Source organism: Ixodes scapularis, unplaced genomic scaffold (genome assembly GCF_016920785.2).
Source record: "Ixodes scapularis isolate PalLabHiFi unplaced genomic scaffold, ASM1692078v2 PGA_scaffold10__122_contigs__length_95168666, whole genome shotgun sequence".
NCBI lineage: Eukaryota > Metazoa > Arthropoda > Arachnida > Ixodida > Ixodidae > Ixodes > Ixodes scapularis.
In genome coordinates, this window is record NW_024609836.1 from 85,360,759 (window position 1) to 85,382,162 (window position 21,404).

The 21,404-nt window shown below is 47.1% G+C and overlaps 1 protein-coding gene across 3 annotated transcripts in view; it reads left to right on the plus strand.

The window, feature by feature from the left end:
- LOC8037295 (transcription factor IIIB 90 kDa subunit) overlaps positions 1 to 21,404 on the plus strand; it is a 67,561-nt gene that overhangs the window by 38,985 nt on the left and 7,172 nt on the right. For all 3 annotated transcript variants that reach the window (XM_040220217.3, XM_029974177.3, XM_029974179.4), the window contains exons 9-14: positions 7,211 to 7,272; positions 8,449 to 8,530; positions 8,606 to 8,667; positions 10,131 to 10,292; positions 12,034 to 12,158; positions 14,369 to 14,408. In XM_040220217.3, coding sequence (XP_040076151.1) covers positions 7,211 to 7,272; positions 8,449 to 8,530; positions 8,606 to 8,667; positions 10,131 to 10,292; positions 12,034 to 12,158; positions 14,369 to 14,408 — 533 coding nt within the window. The remainder of the gene's footprint in view (positions 1 to 7,210; positions 7,273 to 8,448; positions 8,531 to 8,605; positions 8,668 to 10,130; positions 10,293 to 12,033; positions 12,159 to 14,368; positions 14,409 to 21,404) is intronic.

Consider the following 21,404-nt stretch of genomic DNA (forward strand, 5'->3'; position numbering starts at 1 on the left):
CATGGCACCTTTAGCTGCCAGAGTCGCACTACTCTTTTCCTCGTGCCGCCTCTCGCCACGATTGGCCTAGCGCGGTACCCTAGCAACAGGCCGAGCTGGGTCAATTTCCATAGCAATGGATTAAGTCGAAGAAGGCCGACAATTGCGGAAGTAGCGCTCGGATGTTTCAGAATGCCGCCTGTGTACCTGTCGTCTGCTTCTTTCGCTTCTCAAGTAGTGCAAAGTTCAAATTGTCAGTGTGCGTCTCTGCGTGCGTTGAATATACGTTGAGTGAGGCACTCATAAGTTCATATACGTCCGTACCGGTATGCCGACCGGGCTTTTGCGTGACTTTTACTAACTTTTACCGTCTTTTTTTTTTTACGTTTACTGAACGGATGGAGAGATTAAATGGGACATACTAATAAGGAAGCCGCCAGGTGCCACTAACACCTCTGTTACCATGGTAGCCTCCAGGCCCAGAACAGATATCACTATTGGCTCTTTTAGTGTTGTCCATCAGTCTTTTTGCATTGTGTTGATGGCATCTAAAGCTATTATATACAGTGGCTCTAGGCAGCTTCTTGAATCGCTTCTAGGGCTGCTTCTAGAGTTGGGCCGAGACTGATCTTTAGAAACATAACGTAACAGACAAGAAAAATAAGTTCCCGCAAACTTCACACTTCTAGGGGAGTTGTTGGCAGATTCGTTTTAGAAGCACAAAATAAAAAGTTTAGTTGCTAGGATTGGTGTGAATATTCCAATTTGCGAATAGTAGTTTAGAATAATATGCAATTTGGTATTGACGTCGAAAAATTCAGTGTCTTTTATGTTATCCCTAAGACACCTTGAGGGCAAAAGCCCAAGCGCCGATGTAAACATGATAGCAAACCTCCGAAGACAGCTGTGTAAAAACTTCCACGGCGGTCTAGAAGACGACAAAACAGCGGACTGAACGAGCCAAGGCTCGAGCACGACCAGATGAGCACGAGCAGCGGGGGAACGAGCCGGCTACAACCGTTTCTGCCTAGCTTCGATGTCCCTTTTCTGACTGTAAATAGTGTACATAAAGTTGCTATCGATTTAAACACCATAACGTCCAGAAGTTCTTCTATATGGTGCCGAAACCCAGGAACGAGACGCAACGAGAGGAACCTGGACGAGGGAACTACCGAATCTTCAACAACTAACGCAGGACTACTGATACGTTCCATTCAAGCCACGGCTGACGACTACTCATGAATCGTCTGAAACTGAAACGGAAGGCCCTACGAAGCCAACTGACAAGGCTGATACCAGACATCGACGCCGCTCTTCAACGTGATCCGATCATCGAACGGGACATCGAAATCCTCAGGCAACGATTGGGTAGTCTGCATACCCAAATGACCGAAACAGATGTCGCCATCGAGCCTTTCCTGGGGGACGACGCGGAACAAGAATACACCCGGGCATTCGAGTACAACGACCGCGCCGTCACCTACCTGGCTCAGTTGGACTACTCAATCCGAACTCTACAACAACGAACCCCAACCGAAACAACAAGCCCTGGAAACAGTGCAAGAATTGGAGAACCGACGAGTACCTTAAAGGTAAAGCTTCCCAAACTGGAGCTTCTCAAGTTTAACGGCCAACAACGACAATGGCAACCGTTTTGGGAGCAATTTCAGCAAGCGGTTCATCACAACGAGGCACTAACAGCTTGCGACAAGTTCAATTACTTGAGAACTTCGCTAACGGGAGAAGCCGCTGCAGCCATCGTCGGACTCCCATCAACGTCCATCTGCTACAAGGATGCAGTAGACATCCTTATTAGCCGATTCAGTAACGAGAAACGGCTCATACAAGATCATATGGAAAAGCTACTTGACCTTAACCCGGTACCTTCTGCACAAGACGTACGTGGACTTCGAGGTCTTTACGATAATGTGCAGGCCCATGTACGTGGACTCAAGTTTCTCGGGGTGAGTGAAGAATCTTGCTCTTCGATGCTACATCATCTCCTCGTGAGACTCCTTCCTTCAGAGATAATGCTTCACTATAACAGAGAGGCGATTCGACAGGAAGGGAACGCCCAAGAACAAAATGAGGAAGGAGCGCGAGCGCGAGTTCCTAGAGAACAGCCTGCAGCGCTAACATCGTTACTCCAAGCCTTGAAGGTAGAAATCGAAAGTCGAGAACAAACGTATACTCCTGCGAGATTAGAGCACCCTCTGACAAAAAAGACGAATTCACTGGCAGGAGGTAAAAGGTATCCTGATAAGCAGAACAATTTTAAACCATCATCGTCTGCACTACTTCAACAAACGGATCTCAGAACACCGTGCTTCATTTGCAAATCTAAAGAACACAAGACGGAAGAGTGCACCTCGACAGTTTCACTGGAACAAAAGAAGACGATGCTACAGAAACACGGCAGATGTTTCCACTGCACCCTTGTGAACCACATGTCTAAGAACTGCCGAAGAAGAATCACATGTAGGCACTGCCGAGGCCGACACGCTTCCACGATGTGCGACCCCAAATTTAAGAACGGCGGACAAAAGAATGTCGCTGGCACAGCTCCGTTACAGCTAAAATCAACGACTGAGATTTCGGACCAAAGGATAGTGCTGTTACAAACGGCCGAAGCGTGGGCTTCTGGAACCAAAAGCAAAGCGATGGCTAGAGTATTGTTTGACGGCGGTAGCCAGAGATCCTTTATAACCGAAGACTTATCTCGGAGACTGGGCTGCAAGGTTGTGGGAAGTGAACGACTTGCAGTAGGGTATTTCGGTGGACATAACCAGGAGAAGAACTTTCGAAGGGTCTTCATTACTCTGCAAAGCAAACACGATGGACATACCACCTTGAGGCTCTTGAAACCAGCATAATTTGCGATCAACGACTGCCACAACCGGATAACAACGTCATACAGGAGCTACGTCAGCTGAATTATGCGATCGCGGTTATCGCTAACGACGACAATTCCAACCATATTGACATTTTAATCGGCGCTGAACATTATTGGGATTTTGTAACTGGACAAGTCACGAAACTCAACGGCAATATCAAGGCCATCGAGACGTCGCTCGGATGGACTGTGCACGGTCCCATGAGCCTAAGCTCCACAGTGTTACAACACTCCCAAACAGTCGCACTCAGAACGTCAGCGGTAACGCGGAACACCGAAAACATTGTACGAAAATTCTGGGATCTGGAGGCTATAGGAGTCAAGCAAGACGAAAGCGATAGTTCGAACAACTCTGTACTAACGTCCTTCGGAGAAACGATAACGAGCAACGGAGAGCGTTACGAGGTATCCCTTCCTTGGAAGCCTTTGGTACACCTACAAAACAATAAGGAAGGTGTTGAAAAACGACTGATGCAGCTCACCAGAAGGCTCAGACGTAATGAAAAGATCCTGTCTGCGTATGACTCAGCCATAAGAAAATATGGAAAAGAGAGTATGGCGGAGAAAGTAGAAAACGAAGACAGTGACGGTGTCACCTACTACATGCCACATCAAGCAGCAGTCAAGGAAAGTCGAACAACCAAGCTCCGCGTAGTTTTTGATGCTTCGTCGCACGGCCATCGATCAAAGTCCTTAAATGAAAACCTAGAGAGCGGCCCAAATCTGAATGCTGACTTAGTGGGGCTACTTCTGAACTTCAGGACACATAAAATTTCTCTCGTCGCGGATATCGAGAAGGCATTCCTAAAGATTTCTATCAACTGCAAGGACAGAGATGCCTTGCGTTTCCTGTGGTTTGAAAGCAAGCCAGAGGCAGACCATCCACTTCCAAAAATCGAAATCTGGAGAATGACGAGAGTCCCGTTTGGCACGACGTCGAGTCCCTTTCTCGTAGCAGCAACAGTCCAACATCACCTGAGACTCATCAACCCACAGTACCCTGAAACTACTGAGAAACTTCTGAAATCGATCTACGTTGATGACATATTAACGGGTGCGGACAACGAAGAACAAGCTCTACAGATCTACTCCGAGACGAATGAAATTTTTAACCTCGCCTCCATGAAACTACACAAATGGTCGTCCAACTCTCCAGAAGTTTTAAAGAAAATCAACGAAGACCAGGGTCAACAGGTATCGCTAGGAGAGTTGCCAGGTATCGTAAAAGTACTTGGACTCACGTGGACACCAAGCACCGACGTATTGTCATTTACGTCGGACAACGTCGTCAACTTTTCCCAAAACCGAACAGACACCAAGCGAGCCGTATTACAGACAACGGCAAGAATTTACGACCCGCTTGGGATGCTGGTACCCTTCACTATACTTGCAAAACTTTGTTTCCAACGACTCTGGCGTATGAACATCGATTGGGACAGCCCGTTGACCGACGATATACTGGAAGAGTGGAATCGATGGTGTGAAGGACTTCCCCTTCTGGGTCAAGTGGCTGTACCACGGTTCTACAGAAATCAAATGACTGAAACAGCACAAGGAACGGTACTACACATTTTTGCGGATGCCAGCACTGTGGCGTATGGTGCTGTAGCATACCTGTGCACAACGGGCATATCAGGTGAAACATGTTCAACCTTTATGTTCTGCAAATCACGAGTGGCTCCACTGAAAAGGGTAACCTTGGCAAGACTAGAGCTCTTGGCTTGCCTCGTGGCTGCGAGAATCTATGATCACATCAGAACTCACTTTCAAGAGAAATTGAAGGAGACACATTTTTGGACGGATTCCATGATTGCGGTGTGCTGGATCCTTGGAGGCGCCAACAGATGGAAGCAGTTTGTTCAGAATCGAGTGCGCGAGATCCAAGCTATAACAAACCAAAACTGGAGACACTGTCCTGGAAAGGGCAATCCAGCGGATCTCATCACACGGGGAATATCTGCCGAGCAACTAATTACCAATCAGTTATGGTGGAAAGGACCGACCTGGATTACAATGAATGAAGCAACGTGGCCCCCGAGGACGATACCAAAGGAAGAATTCCCTTGTGAGTTGGAAGAGAAAAAAGCTGCGAACGTCTTGCAAACTGTAACACCAATTGAACCGGCCATACTAGATGAAAACCACTACAGTTCAATTCAGCGACTTCACCGAACTACAGCCTGGATCCTCAGGTTCATTCACAAGCTGAGACACAAGAGTGACCAAAAAGGACCGCTGACTACGGATGAAATTCACGAAGCAGAGCTGTATTGGATTCGAAGAGTACAACGGGCATCATTCCAACAAGAAATTAAGTGCACGCAGCGAGCTCAAAAACTACCTATGGAATCAAAACTGAAGGACCTGCCTTTGTTCGTCGATCAGGAGGGCCTGCTACGCGCTACTGGTCGACTACAACACAGCAACGCATCCTATAGCGAGCGACATCCAATTGTTCTACCAAAAGAACACCGATACTGCCGGCTTATCGTGCTTCAAGAACACCAAAGACTCCTCCACGCCGGAGTGCACGATACTCTTGTACAACTGAGAGAACGCTACTGGATTATCTCTGGTTGACAGTTGGTAGGACGGGTGATCAAGGAATGCGTTATCTGCCAACGTTACAATTCAAGACCAGCTTCTGAAGTCACCGCACCGTTACCTCTCGATCGCGTAACAAAGGCCGATCCATTTGAGGTGACTGGCATTGACTCCGCAGCCCCCTCTTCGTCAAAAGCAAGCCAAACTCACAGAAAGCTTATATAACCTTATTCACTTGCGCCGTGACCAGAGCAGTACACCTGGAACTCGTAGAAGACATGACCGCAACATCCTTCCTACACGCCTTTCGACGATTTATATCAAGGAGAGGCATCCCACAAATAATTTATACGGACAATGCCTTAACATTCAAAAGAAGTAAGAAGGAACTGCACAAACTGTGGAACATTATTAGAGACGAAGAAGTCACGAATCAAGTGAGTTCCTTCAAGATTCACTGGAAATTCATCGTCGAACGGGCTCCATGGTGGGGAGGGTTTTACGAACGACTCGTCCGCTCGGTCAAGCTGTCGCTGAAAAAAGCCCTTGGCTGCAGGAGTCTAACCTCCGATGAACTCTACACAGCACTGACAGAAGTAGAGGCTGTTATAAATTCACGACCCTTCACCTACGTCTACAACGACATAGGAGAACCAGAGGCATTGTCGCCAGCCAATTTCCTCACGGGAAAACGACCGACATCTTTTCCCACACTTGGGCTTACAGAGGTTACCCACACTTCTGCAGATCAACTTCTTCAAATGTGGAAACGCCGCGAAGAGGTCCTGGACAGATTCTGGAAAAGGTGGTCAACAGAATACTTACTGGAAACTAGAAATATGCAAAGAATCATCACCTCGAAGACGCACAACATAAAAGTCGGAGACCTTGTCCTAATCAAAGACAACTTACTACCGAGACAGCGATGGCAGATGGGAACGGTTGAAGACGTTTCTATCGGAAGAGACGGAAAAATACGATCTGGTACCATCAGATTACCCGGCAGAGTATTTGTAAAAAGACCCATTCAACTGCTTTTTCCTTTAGAAGTTTCTACCAAGTAAGAGTAAAATGAACAAAGTTCATTTCGGGGGCAGTGTGTAAAAACTTCCACGGCGGTCTAGAAGACGACAAAACAGCGGACTGAACGAGCCAAGGCTCGAGCACGACCAGATGAGCACGAGCAGCGGGGGAACGAGCCGGCTACAACCGTTTCTGCCTAGCTTCGATGTCCCTTTTCTGACTGTAAATAGTGTACATAAAGTTGCTATCGATTTAAACACCATAACGTCCAGAAGTTCTTCTATAACAGCGTTCTCTCTGATGACACACTTTTGGCGCCGTTTCAATGGTACCTTTCGTGTCTTCGACGTGTTTTCGCTCAAGGACTTTGAAGGTCGACTAAACGATAAGACATATAAGGCTTTCGTCCTAATAAACTGCAATATTTATATTTTTCTGAGTGTTGATGTGCGGCGAGCTAGCCCGATTCGGCACGCTTCTTACCGGTGACCGGCGCACTGTGGAGAAGCAATACCCATAAAGCTCGCTTCCGCAAGTGTTGCTTCTCTGCAATTCAGCGGTGCTCAATAAGAAGCGCACTCAACGGGGCTTGCCCGCCGAACATCAACACAAAACTCTCGAGTACACAAAAGCCTACGCAGGTTTTTGTCCTACACAGGCTTTTGTGTACTCCTGAGTCAAATGGAAATGGATCACTGATTCTTTTGAGGGACCGCATGAATTGGTTCCTTAATAATTGTAGCGTTAAAAAATCGTGCCTTTCGCTCGCAGAGGACACGGAAGAAACGGGTGAGCTAGACCTGGATGGTTTGGACGACGACGAACTGGACTCGGTAAGCATTACCTACTTGCGTCTTCTTACACACGTTTGCAACTCCGGTCTTAAGGCGCCGCCATCTTGTCCTGTGGGGTGCGCTTGGACGCAGCCATAATCCGATTGCGACGCCTTAGAAAGGCTTCGTAATCGGATTATTACGCGTCCAAGCGCACCCCAGCGAGCAAGATGGCAGCGCCCTGAAGCCGGACTTGCAAACGTGTATAGATATTTTGTGAATTAATAGGCTTTTTACAAAACCCCATCCACAGGGCCTTTCCAAGCGCTATTCTGGTGTAAAAAGAACGACAGAAATAAGTGAATAAACAAAGTGCATGATACTTTTCACACAGATGTCTTTATGCGGTGAAGATGTCTTTATGCGGTGAACTTATCATACTCAAATTTCGTGAGTGTAACTGTTAAAAAAGAAAAAAAAAAGCAAGAAAAGAAAACTTTAATATTTCTCTGCAACGGCTGAAAAAGAAAACGAACGGTCTGGTTGTTGCTGCTACTCGGATATTGTCCCACAAGCGCTCTTATCAGCTATATCTGCTTTTGGGTGTTCATCTCAAAGAAACTGTGGTGCCACATGCATGGAGCAGTGTCAACCCGACGGTTCGCTTCCGTTTTCCTCTTGTGCACAGAAAATAACGAGTTTTTCTTTTCTTGCCTTTTTTCTTCAGAAACCTACACCCACGAAATTTGAGCCGCCGCAGTGATACACGTGCAACGTTGCCACGAAGTGGCGTGAACGGGGTGGGGGAGGAGGGGTAGGTTAAAATGCGCCTCAGTGATGCACGCGCAACGTTGCCGGGCGTTGGTATCTGTGGCGACACAGTGTCCTCTTCTAGGAGCAGCCAATCCGGCACAAGCGGCATTGCCATGTCGCGTGTCGCCCACTGTTCACATGTACGTCACCTTTTGTACCCAATACGTGGTCAAAGCGCATGCCTGAAATATGAAGACCCGGAATAACCGCCGCAGCGGCTACTAGATGGTGCTCATTTTTAAAGAAGTGTCTATTACGAAGAGGAACGGACGAGGAACAAGTTTGTTCACTACTCTTTGTATTTTGAGAGAGGGTAAACTGAGATCTGCACGGCTGAAAGGGGAGGTTGGAGGTCGGCTTTGACGACAAATCTCGGTATAGATTCATTGCTCGCCTTCGTCCCTTCTTTTTTTGTCTCGTCAGTACATTATGACAGATGCCGAGGTGAAGCTCAAGACCAGGTTCTGGACGATGCACCACGCCGAGTACCTGAAGGAGCAGGAAGGTGAGATGCGAGGTGTCCATTTGTCGAGACGTCTTGCTGACTGCCTTGTTTTTTGTGTGTTTTTTTTTTCTGTAGAGAAGGAGGCCAGGAGAGCTCAGGAAATGGAAGAAAATGCCAACAAGCCAGAACCCAAGAAGGTCAGTGTCATCTCTGTTTTGGCAGGGGTGTAGCAATACCAATTGGAAGATGGTGCCTGCGCACCACGTCGTCTTTAGGGGATCTTCGATCTGTCCCAAGAGGCAAACACGCTGAAACTCGATGAGAGACGCCGCAAAGTGGATGCATTCTTCTTGGCGTTGCCTCGTGCTTGCGTCACACTTGTTGCGAGACGCGTCAAGACGCACTGGTGGCGATGCTGACACGTTCGGTGGTGCTGATCCACTTTTGATGATGCCTGGGGGAAAGGTGCAGACCTCGTCTTCTAGCAGGTACTGGGTGGCCAGCAGGAAGGAGGTTAATTTAGGAAACGCACTTGACAAAAAAAATTCTAGAGAAGCGAGAGATTTCTTTTTGGAGATGCCCTATTGAACTTCGAAGTATAATTGTTGTTTGAACCTTGTGTAATGTTACTGGCCAGGTTAAATCCATATGGGTGACGAACAACACGGATATGACCCCTTGACTCGACTGAGCGGTCCAAACCAGTTGTGTCATAGTGGTGGCACACGCGACACGGGCGTGACACATTTCTGTAGCTTTGTCACTTACCGTATTTACTCGCATAATGAACACACTTTTTTCCCCGAAAAATTTTTACATATTAGGGAGGGGAGGTGTTCATTATGCGGGGTAAAATTTTTGCATTGACACACTTAGTGCAAATGTCATATTAGGTGCCAATGTGACACGGCAAGGTACTCTGGCACGTCTCCATTGATGGAGGTGCATTCACAGCTGGTCAAAAGCGCGCCACAGTAACCATGCTTAATAAATTGCGAACCTTTTTAGGGCGCTTTTGGTGCGCCTTTTGCCGAAGGAAAAGCGCCCTACGAAGCTCAATCAGCATGGAGAGCAATGCGACCGTTTTTAGGCCTAACCTCTTTCACGATTTCACTGTCCGAAAGCGGACCACAGACGACGGCGTGTTTGTTGACATCAATGCATCCGATAGGCGAAGAATGTCCGGGACTGGGCAATTCCTCGACCCATGCTTCTCTAAGTGTGTGCGCCAATCGCGGTTGATCGCTTCCGCAACTGTGCACTTGCATTCATTACGAGAGCGGCTTGGCTTCGCCTGACCGCTTGGCGGCAAAAAAAAAATTGGCTTGGTGGGCTCGGTGGCTAGCTAAGTTGCATGCAATTCAAGACTTGTGGAGCTGAAAATTAAAGCTGCGTTCATTACGCGAGGGAAAAAAAGTAAAAATATTGGTACCCTTTGTGGGGGGTGCGTTTATTATGCGAGTACATACGGTACAGTTATCGGAGGACTCTGGTAGCATATTTGATGTCCTGTAAAGCAAAAAACATGCTTTTTAGACAAATTTCAGAATTATCCTTTAAACTATAGTCGTTGGATCTGATGTGTTTTCTAAACGACCGCTGTGCCGCTCGTTGCCGCCTTGTAAACACATCGGCCATGTTTGCCGTCTTTCTATCGCAGAGGAAGCGGCGCAAGCGCACCAACGTGCAGGCGAACACGGCTGGAGAGGCGATAGAGAAGATGCTCCAAGAGAAAAAGATCTCCAACAAGATCAACTACGACGTGCTGAAGAGCCTCAACAGCACGGACGTGGGATTCCCGCTGGAACCGCAGCCGCCACAGGTCGGGAGTGCCTCTGCTCTTTGGGACGACGGCGTGCATGGTGCCTTTATAGGGATACTGAACCGAAATTTGGAGCTCACAAAACGGGGCTGGAGCGATAGGCGGGAAGCTGCAAAACCCAATAACATCACTCGTACAGCAATATCTCTAATGGATGGCCGTATTTTTGAAAAAGAAGTGCGCGATTGAACAGGGCCGACGAGACATGTGACGTCGCGATTCTCATTCCCTCTCCTCTTCGCTTCGTCCTCTCGAGCAAGTAAACTGATGCGAGGAAGAGAGAAGCAAGGCCGCTTCCCCTGATTCTCAACTGTTCCAGGAGGATCGTGACGTCGCAGTCCTCACTTGATCGCGCCCTTCTTTTCCAAAAATACAGCCATTTGTTTTAGATTTATTAGCATCCCGTTCATCGCTTCTTTAGCCTTATTTTGCGAAATTCAAATTTCGGTTCAGTATCCCTTTAAGCGAGCTGCAGAGGTGCTGCCATAGCCGACCTTCACTAGTTTCTTCCCATTTGCTTCGCTTGATCATTTTGATAACAAGACAGGTTTATTGCCTTTTTTGACACCATGGGTTCCTTTGTGCCCAGACTTTTGTGTAGGCTTGGCAGTGCTTACTCCATGGATGAGAAGAGGTCAGCAATGGCGGCTTTAGCCTGGCACGTGCTGAAGGCGTCTATTAACGTCTCGTAGAGCCTTTCCGTGTGTGCACATGGAAAATCTGTCCCTGTGATCTAGGAAGACGAGAGTACCACTTTGAAGACATGGGAAGCCAAACAGACGTTTTGAGAAGTCCTGCTTAGACTTAGATCTACCTGCTGTAGTGTAGGTAGATTCTACGCTACGGTACCATAGTGTAGATATAGCAAAGATATGAATTAGTGAAGCATAGTTCAAATGTGCTTGTAATACAGGTAGAGGTGTCTGTGGTACTGGAATTGTGGTGATACTGATAACAGTAGAGATTTTGTTTTTTGAGAGACTGACTAGTATATGGAGATGTCCTACTGTACTTCTAACTTCTATGTTTGGAGGGCATTACGGAGGGACTGGAAGCAAAAGTTCAACCAATGGGAAAGATCATGAGAAGCCTAAAAGATCGTGGGTCATCCATCTCATTCTTTGCACAGGGCAAATATTTTTCTTTGCATATGGAGACATTAAAGTTGGTGGTACGCGCCTTACCGTTAACTTAGCGTTCGATGTATGTGCGCCCGTGCAAATGAGATGCTAGATGAAGCCATGTGCCAGTAGCTTGACAATGTTGTACACCATCTACGAAACGGAGCATTTTGAGTTCTGTGCGAATACATATTTAAAACCTTTGGACGTCGGTTCGATTTGAGCACAGCAAAACATTTGTAGCTTGAAGTAATTTTATAATTTGTTGGCACAAATTATTTTATCCCTATCAAGTTGGCTTCCCCCATAGGAGGGGTGCACTGTGGCAAAGCAACACTCACGGTGAGAGTTGCACTTTTGTTTATACAAGTTGCGACTTAAAACATTTAATGCTCTCGCTCGCGCATCCGAGACACATACCGAAGCGAGACATTCATGTCGTTGCCTTGGCTCTGCTGAAACTGAACTCTAAAATGCGTACGGTACAGGAGGCTATATGTGACCTCATGCCGGTGCCTTTCTCAGAATAGTTTTAGTGTATGTCATCTGACGAGGCAACGACTTAAAAGAGCCGCAGCTTGGATCATCAGTTGCTTCCCCGACTTCTCGCCTGGCAACAGGGCAGCAGCGAGGTGGACCTGGTGGAGACTGCATCGGTGGTTTCCGAAACGACCAAGAAGAAGAGGAAGGAGAAGCCGCCGCCAAAGCTGACTTCGCTCATGTCCACCATGAAGTCCATAGCCATGTGTGTACCACCCTGTAACGTCGGGCAACCTGAGGGAAATGCTGTGGACCTCTGGGGAAGCTCTTTGCCGTCTTTTACCTGGCATCTGGGGAAAAAATATAAAATCTTTATCGGAATGGAAGATTGGCTTCGTACGAAGCAATGCCGTAATTTATCGCAAAGGTGCCCGATTAGGGGGTATGTTTGTCTTACGTGAAAATATCCCAGAAATTTTAGGGGAAGAAGCTAGTTACTTTGTTCTTAGCGTTGCGTTTTATTTTACGTTGTAGGGAGAACATGTTTTGCTACTGGTCATAGGGGTGTTTGGTTTGACGAAGCGACAGAAAACCGGGGACGATTTGGTTGTTGTTGCGAAGCCAACTAGATATCCAGAGCGATCCACAGAAACAGCTTTTTTTCTCACTTTGTAGACAAAAAAACTGACAATGCACTATGGATTTTTTCTAGGGGTGTGCGAATACTCGAATATACGAATTCGAATCGAATAGAAAGTTCTCGAATAATTCGATTCGCGAATCGAATTCCTAGTATTCGGTCACTCGAATATTCAATATATTCGGCCAAAGACGCGCGGTCGGCGCGGAGCTGACAAAAAAAGCCGTTTTCCCCCCGATGTAAGCGCCGTGATGTTAGACAAACCATGCGAAAAACAGCTCTTGATCCTACCATTCCACAAAAATCTAACGCACAGGTTAGAAAAAAGAAAAGTAACGAACGCCACAAACTTTATATTACGCAGATTTACTCACGATCGTGATACAACCTACCCTTAAATCACAACCGAAACATCCCGTTTGCGCCGCTTCCAGAGAGGAATTGTTGGGAGGCCGAAGTCCCGCGCCATGCCTAATTCTTTTCACGAGTAAAGCCCCTCGTTTCAAATTGAAGCACCGATGTAAAACACACTTGCCGCACTCACAGAAATCGGCGACTGCAAGATCACAGAAAGAAAACCACGTTAAACACGCCGATAAAACCAGCCGAGTTATCGTCGTCGTTCTTTTGGAACCTCAAGCACCTCCAGCCGCAAATTCTGATTCGGACCGAAACGGAACGGAAAAATAGTGTGCCTAGATTTGAGAGGGTTTCCAACCGTTCGATAGCCGCGTTTGAATTACGATTTGCGAGAAGGTGACGAAAAAACGAAAGCGTCGATCGGGATCGGGCAGGCAGGGCAGGCGTCGTCGCCCTTCTGTTTGCTCGCCTTTTTCCTCGCGACAACACAACACATGCGCACTTACGACCAATCTGCACTGGAGCCATCTCCGTGGTTTCAGTTTCGCTTGCTCCCTCTTTTTAAATCAAGGCTCTTTAGAACAGGATAGATAGACGGAAAAGTGGATGCATAGCGGCAGTTGGACGGTGTCTTGCGACACCTAGCAACGCTTTTTTTTCTTACTTCAGATTATATTGTTTAAGCCTGTTTACTAAGATTTAACACCTATCTGGTTATTTACGTGAAATAAAATCTCGGGTGCCCTTTTTCTTCCTTAAAATGGAAACCAAATATCGCAAAATGCCCCTTTTCTGAGATATGCAAACATTTATAAAAAAAAAAAGTCGCGGTGTGAGGTTGGGCTTAAAAAAGGCATGCGTGGCTGTAACTTTGGTTTTTTGTGACGTTTAGGGAAGATAGATTATATTTGTGCCATAAAATTGGATCTTAGTGCCCAACACCCAACAGCAACTGCTTTTATTTTTTAAATTTTTTTTCACCAGAATTTTTTTACATTTTAGCATTTGTTCTGCACAAGATGCATATTCTGCAACAGGTGCATACTCCACACATATAATAATCTCATTCGCAGCACGCTTTGAAAAATTCCTACAAATAAAATCGCTATTCGATATTCGATTCGATATTCGGCTTTTTTTTCTTGATTCGATTCGGTATTCGATTCGAAAACTACTATTCGGTATTCGCACACCCCTAATTTTTTCACCTTATGCGCAAGCGAAGCCGAAGCGGCAAGCACGACCATGCTGCTGCGAACGATGCTTGCGCTGCACGAACGTGCTAACTCGGCAGGGATGCTGAAAGTTCTGCTACAATCGCATTTTAAAGTGACATGGAGCATCCAGTTGTGCCCATGTGGATTTAGATGACCGTAGGCACGGACTTTGTCTCGGAATGAAGCGTACGCTTCCTCTTTACGTGCTTGGTGCTGGAATGGAGCTGATCTTGCTGCATTTTTACACGTTTTCCTCAGGAGCCAGCCCAAGGAAGTTCGCTTGGACAGCGACGACGAGGTGAGTGGGGCTCACCACCTAAAGGAAGAATTTGGGATTGACTAAGTACAGTCAGCGGCAATATGAGCGGGCCCAGTTTAGCACCAGCCGAGAAGGGGAAATGCCATGTTGGCTGCTTCGGGCATGCTCAGTTATGACGAAACCGACTGCCCCACTGCCACAATAGGAAATGTGGCAGGCCATTCCAACCCCGTTTTTCGAACGGCGTTATTCAACCTGCACCTTTTTCAACCCTGTATTTTCTTGAACACGTTTGTGGCACGAACCCGATGGTATGTTGGCCTTTTGAATGGGTCTCATAAAATGTTTTCTTGACGTGTCATGCTATGATTTACAGCGGAGGTGCCCATAGGTAATGCGTTTATTATTTGAAAGTATGAAAATATGAGCTCACCTAAAAAAAAAAAAAACACCCAAAACTTTTTTTTTTTATGAGCAAACATTTAAGTTTTTTTATGAAAACATCATTGTGGACATTCCTTTGTTTCGGCAGGAAAGCAGATGGGGGGGGGGGGGGGGGGGAAATATAAGAAGCTCACATTTTAACAGCGAAGCTGTTGAGGGCTAGTTTCCCCAGGGTATTGTCCGCCAGCAAATAAACGTCGACGCAACACTCCGGACAGCTGCCGCGATGGCGGCAACCAGACAACCGGCTTGCCAGTTTGGTTGTCACCATTGCTCATAGATGTACAATGGTGGGAATGAAGTAATGGTAATGGAAGTAAAGGCACGTCGGCAAGCCAGAGTGGAAAGGCTGGAAAGGTTGCCGCCATTGCTCATAGATGGCGGCAACCTTTCCAGCCTTTCCACTCTGACTTGCCGACGTGCGGCTGGCCATTACTTCATTCCCACCATTGTACAGCTTCGCTGGTCCTCCTCCTTCACCAGTGTGGAAAGGCTGAAAGTATTATTTCGTTCGTCTTGCCAAAATAAAGGCCACAATGGCCCACCACGTCATTAATTTGACGGTAGCTAAACTAGCTAGCTAGCTAGGTTCAGTCCATAAGAAGGCATTTTTTGTTGTCATTTTTTAGTTAGGTAAACTGATCCTACAATACATTTACTAAAGAAATACTCAGTCTAATTACACCTCTGCTAAATTTCATCAAGCTAGTGATCATTCAAACTCGGGTATAAACTTCTGGCTAGTTCAAACTAATTTCAACATTTTTGTTGTCCCGTTATGTTTTCAATGTGTTTTTAAGCCGCTTAATTTTAACTGCATTTTCGTTTAATTCATTCTTTTTGTTCTCGTGTCCTTGTTGAGTGCTCTTCTTTCCGAGCACCACTGCACTGCGGAGAAGCAACACCCGTGGAGCCAACGAGGTAGAGGGGCTTAGAGCGATAAACCGGGGTTCCGGTCTGCACTCGAAAGTGACCCCCCTAAGGCGGCTGCCATTGTACGCAAAGTTGACCACTCGTCACATGACCAAACCAAATACGTGACGTCACAGGAAAGATGGCAGCGCCCATGCAGCGGCTGGCCCCAGCTGGGCCGGAGCTTATCGGATGCTTTGTTGGTTGTCGTTCGTCTCGGCGAGTTGATTTCAGGCGCAGAAGCCGTCATATAAGGCCGGTCGACAACGACTTCAGAGTTCAGCGTGGTGTCTGACGTAGGTACAAGGTGAAAATACGGAGGAACGGTGTGCATTTCGCTGGTGACCGACGGCGATATTGCCACGGAAGAGACAATCTGCCCTACGTTGCTCGCACCTCGGATTGATTCGGATACCGCTAGGATAAAATTTAAGGCGACGTTTCTGTGCTCTTGTTGACCGTCGGAACCTTCGAGATCTGCAGTAAAACGTGTGCAATATATTTGTATACACAGTTTAGCGACGGAATTTGCGTGAGTCGTGCTTGGCAGTGTGCAATCGTGGTGTCACTTCGTCCAAATGCCCGAAGGCTCACTTTGGTTGTAAGGTGCACCGGAGAGCCGCCTTGCCGCTTTTAGTTCCCGTGCCGTGCTAAGTGATACTGTGCTGCTTCCAAAATTGTTTCGGCGTAGACGTGCTCTTTTACGGAGCACAGGTGTGCGGCGCGCCGAAGAGCTGCCTTCCAGCTGGTAGTTCCTGTGCCGTGCTTTAGGTGATGCTGTGCTGCCTACTAAATTGTTCTGGCGTAGACGGGCACCTTCACTGAGCACAGGTGTTGCAGTTGGTATTGAGTCCGCTGGTCTGTCGCACGTTTCGTCGACACCTAAGTTTCAACACTCGTTACGCGAATTGCAAGCTGTGTGGACATTTCATCGCGCGCATTACCTACCCACTCCACCCATTCACGCCGCTTTGCGACGGAAGTCTGCAGCGGCTCATTACCAGAAAAGTGGTCTCACATCGATTTCAGTTCAGCTCGTCCACGGCAGTCGCCAGACCCCGAAGGAGAGGATATATTCAGACAGAATGCCACTAAAGCAGTGCAGCTTCTTTAGTGGTCAGGATAGACTCTTTTCTGTCTGTTTTGTTATATTGTCTCCGATGCTTGCTCCAGTCCTATTTTCTATCAATATTTACTATTCTGGACAGTTCCAGGCCATGCTCAGCTGTCATTGTATGTTCTGGTGGAGGTGCTGCACACTTTACCCATAGCCCTTCACTCTGTGTCTACCCTGGCGGCTCCTCAGCCGAGTTGCCCGATAACAAGACACGGGTGGCACATTATCCCGAGTCTTAAACCCCCGGCGAGCCGTGAACCAAGTCCTATCCCGAGCCCGGCAGCAAAATTGCAAGACGAGCGAGTACTACAAGGGCAAAACTCGGAAATACACCACGAAGAACTTGAAATCCAAGCCAGGTGCTGCTACCAGCAAGAACCAACGGAATTAGGTCTTTTGCCAGAAAAACCGAAGCTGACTAAGCCAACAATGACAACCCTGTCGCAGCAAACCACGTTCGCTCCCACCATCGTTTGCATGCCCGTCGCACCTCGCACTCCGATGCCCTTTCATGCAAGGTGCACAAGACGTCGAGGGCTGGATTGAACAATATGACCGTGTCGCCAGCCACAGTGGGTAGATGGACAACCAGCTCCTGCAGAACCTATACACGTTTGCAAGTCCGGCTTCAGGGCGCTGCCATCTTGCCTGTCTGGGGTGCGCTTGGACCAGTCATAATCCGATTACGAAGCCTTGCTAAGGCGTCGTAATCGGATTATGGCCGCTCCCGAGAGCGCACCCCACTGAGGAAGATGGCGGCGCCCTGAGACCGGACTTGCAAACGTGTATACTTCTCGTGGAAGAAACTGTGAGGCACTGGTTTGAGAACCACGAATCCTCCTTAACGTCGTGGGAAGTTTGCAAGACTGAGCTGAAGTGCATGTTCATCAGCCAACATCGACAAGAGAGAGCCGAATTCCCGATTCTGTCCAGGACACGGCCCCAACGAGAGCGTCCACCTTCGTGGAGGATGTTTTGCTTCTGATCGAGCATCCACGCCAACCCTGATGCTACAGAAGACAAGAAGCTAAAAATCCCATGTTCCTCATGTGAGGGACAACACCTTCAGCAGCCTTTTCCGCAACCCCACGACAACAGTCGAAGGGTTCATATCAGTGCAGCTTTCAACATTGAATGCACACTGCAGGCCCGAGCACGTCACTATTAAAAACTCCCCAGCGTCGCGACACTCAAGTCGTCCAGCTGCAACTTCGACGCCAGCCCCCCAGGCATCCGTGACATCATTCACAACGGTGTCCGGGAGGAGATAAGGAAGCTAGTTCCTGCCATCAGTTGCCCGGCTTTAATTTTGATCGCCGAGATTTTTTCAGAAGTTTGACAGGCATTTCAACTAGAGACTTCTTCGAGCGAAGCGGCATCTGACAAAACAAGGGCGACTTATGCCACAAAGTCACAATGACCACCACCGGCTACTTGTTACTATTCAATGCCAATCCAACGAAACGCCCCAATGCTGAAGCATTCCCGATATCGAGAAGAACCAGTGTAGGTCCGCGCTGAACAAAGTACACCGAGGAAGACGGAGGTACTGCGAATGGCCGACCGAAAACCACTCTGCTACCATTGCATGAGGCCGACTTTGTCTACTGGAGGTGCCCGTACCAATGAATTGGCTTGCAAGGGTTCGTCCCGAACGACCCTCGACCACGTCTTGACGAGCATCCGGGGAAGATTGAGGATTATCTTCGGCGGTCTTTGTCCCTGGTGCCGACGTTACCTCGAAGCTTGTGATCTACTTCATCTGGACGGGAGGTAAGCATGACAAGGCAGGTGAGCGGCAATGCAAGGAGAGTTGACCTGGTGTCGGTTGTCGTCCAAGGACAATACCTAATAATTTGCTGACACTAATTATCTGTGTCCACGCCATGAAGCACACAGTTTCCAACTTTGAGGGAGAATGCCGCTCAGTGACCTTAAGAAATAGAATGGTTGGTTTCTCTCAAAAATGGACTGCAAGCGTCACGAGACTTCACTTTGCCACGCAAGACTTGCACAAGTTGCAGTGGTCGTGGGATGCACAATAAATCTCCATTATGAAATGGAAGTGAAATGGCTTGGATAGCAAACATTGTTGCCAGCTATCAAGTCAACGGTACAGCAAAAGGCACAGCCACATAACCAATGCATGCCTGAGCTTGCTGCATTGATGCAGAAAACTACCAGGAAAATTTTGCGGATTAGAAGCCAGCCCTGCAGCTTCAGTGCATCAGATGTCAGTAGGCGCACATGACGTATGATTACAAGACGGCATCAGTCGGTTAAAGTTGCTACTCGACCAAACTGAACACCGACGTGCCAGGAGCGTCATCCCACAACAAGGTCCACAGGTATTACGATTGAGACTGTCGCAGAAAGAACTCGTTCTAGAACCATTAACTAAGAATCAATAATTATGTAATGCAGTGGAAATAAACATTTGATACACTAACCAGATAAACCTATTTCCGCTTGCCTTTATGCCTTGAGAGTTTATACACCAAGAATAGTGTTCACCACACGCGCAGGTCCTTTTGAGGACACTCGCATCTGTGACCCTTCAATATTAATTGATGGGACATACCAGACTGGCAGACTTGTTGCATTGGGCTGCACTCATTCCACTTTTCCTGAACACACCTCTGAGCATATACTTTATTCGTATGTGTTGATGCATTGTTATATAGCAGGACACTTCCTATACGTAGACCCTTTGCATAAACCCATCAAGCAACACAACTGTTGCCATTTTTTTTTTTTCGGCGCAAAGCACAAAAATGGGCCCCAGTTCACGTCAAATGCTAATGAAGCATTCGAGTCCAATAGGCGCTGATCCGAGTTCACAGTGATGGCGGATGTAACATTCTTGTCGAACAAATGACCAAAGTATGAAAGCCTGGGGTAATTACAGTAGTAGCTACTGTAATTTGTTTCATCACAATTTGGCAAACAGCAAAGGCTACAGTCTCGGTGAGCCAATATGCACGTTGGAAAGAGGCACATGACAACATGTCATTCAGAGTGCTCGTCTGCACAGATTTGTCACACACCTTCGCTCTGTGTCTCTGATTGGCTCGAGGGGGCTGTGGTGGTTGTCCTTTTCCAGGTAACAATGATACGAAGTATAGGCAACCCACACCTTTCAAAAAAAGGTTATTGAAGAGACCGAAAGGAATGGTCAACATTTTTCAACAAGACTGCTCTTCAGGCAAGGGATGAACACAAATATGAATCATCTTATCCAGGTAATTAGACCAAGTAAATAATTGACTGACTAATACAATGCAGTTTTGATGAAAAAAAGTATTGCTGCAATAAATCCTACGAAAGAGAAAAAGGTGCAGTTAATCGATGCATACACCAAAACAGTTGTTATTGCAAGTCGAATAGCTTTGAAGCAGGTGCCTGCAACGATTTATTCATCCCCACACTCAATAAAACGTCATCCTCGTAGCTGAAAATAAGTGCGCACTTCGCACTCACCAAAAAAAGGAAGAAAGGCGATCGAATGTAGAATCGTCGATTAGCACAAAGGGTTAAAGATCGCAGGAGCTTCCTCGCTAAAAGTTGCTATGGTTATTCGGTGACGCAGGCCTGAAACAACTTCTCCTAGGCCCTAACGCGACGTATACCTTTCGCGTCGATTCATAGACATTTCAATGTTCAAACAAAGCTAAGAGAACGCGAAAATTTCATGCTAAAAGCACTCAAAGTTCTATCGATCCTTGAACACATCCCGGAATCCGAGCACCGGTACGGCGATACGGCTGATGCTGTCTCACAGGTGTTAATATCCAGATGATCCGATCTTGTGCAAAAAGGGTATAAAGTCTCATTCCTTCATATTTTCACAATATACCTGCGTCAGCAAGCACGAAAAAGCCCGAAATCGTCGGAAAGCCGCTGCACATCACGGCTGCCGCGCACCGAACAAACTCGCATACGCCAGCTCTGGGCGCTGCCATCTTACCTGCGACGTCACGGCTCTTGTGAGGTCACGTGACGAGTGGTCACATTTGCGTAAAACATGGCGGCAACCGGGGGGGTGCCACTTCGGAACTTCCGGTTTATCAATCTAAGCCCCTCTACCTCGTTGCGTGGAGCTCACTTTTGCAGGTGTTACTTCTCTGCAGTGCACCGGTGCTCAACAAGAAGTGCACTCAATGGTCCAAATCGGAGAACTTTTTGTTTGAATGAACTGTCTTAATTTTGTTTTGAAGTGTCATCTGCTGTCTAAACAGTCCACGATAGACAACATTTTTGAGTGATGAATACACTTATCTCATACATTTCATCAATGTTTCATATGTAGCATATACGTTATTGTGGTTAGTAGGCCTTCAAGGAGGAAATCGTCAAATATCTGCTTTGTATGTGTAGCCATCCATAGAGCAAATCATAATTTTATCTTCCATCATATTTAGATAAATTTCTGATCACCCAAACAAAACTTGTGGCTTCCTGGAGTTTGAATTAATGAGAGTCTACTACCTCGCAATCTGTTGACAAAGCAATTTGAAATGGTTCCTTGGAGGGTCAACAAGAAGTTGGGTCCACACTTTTGT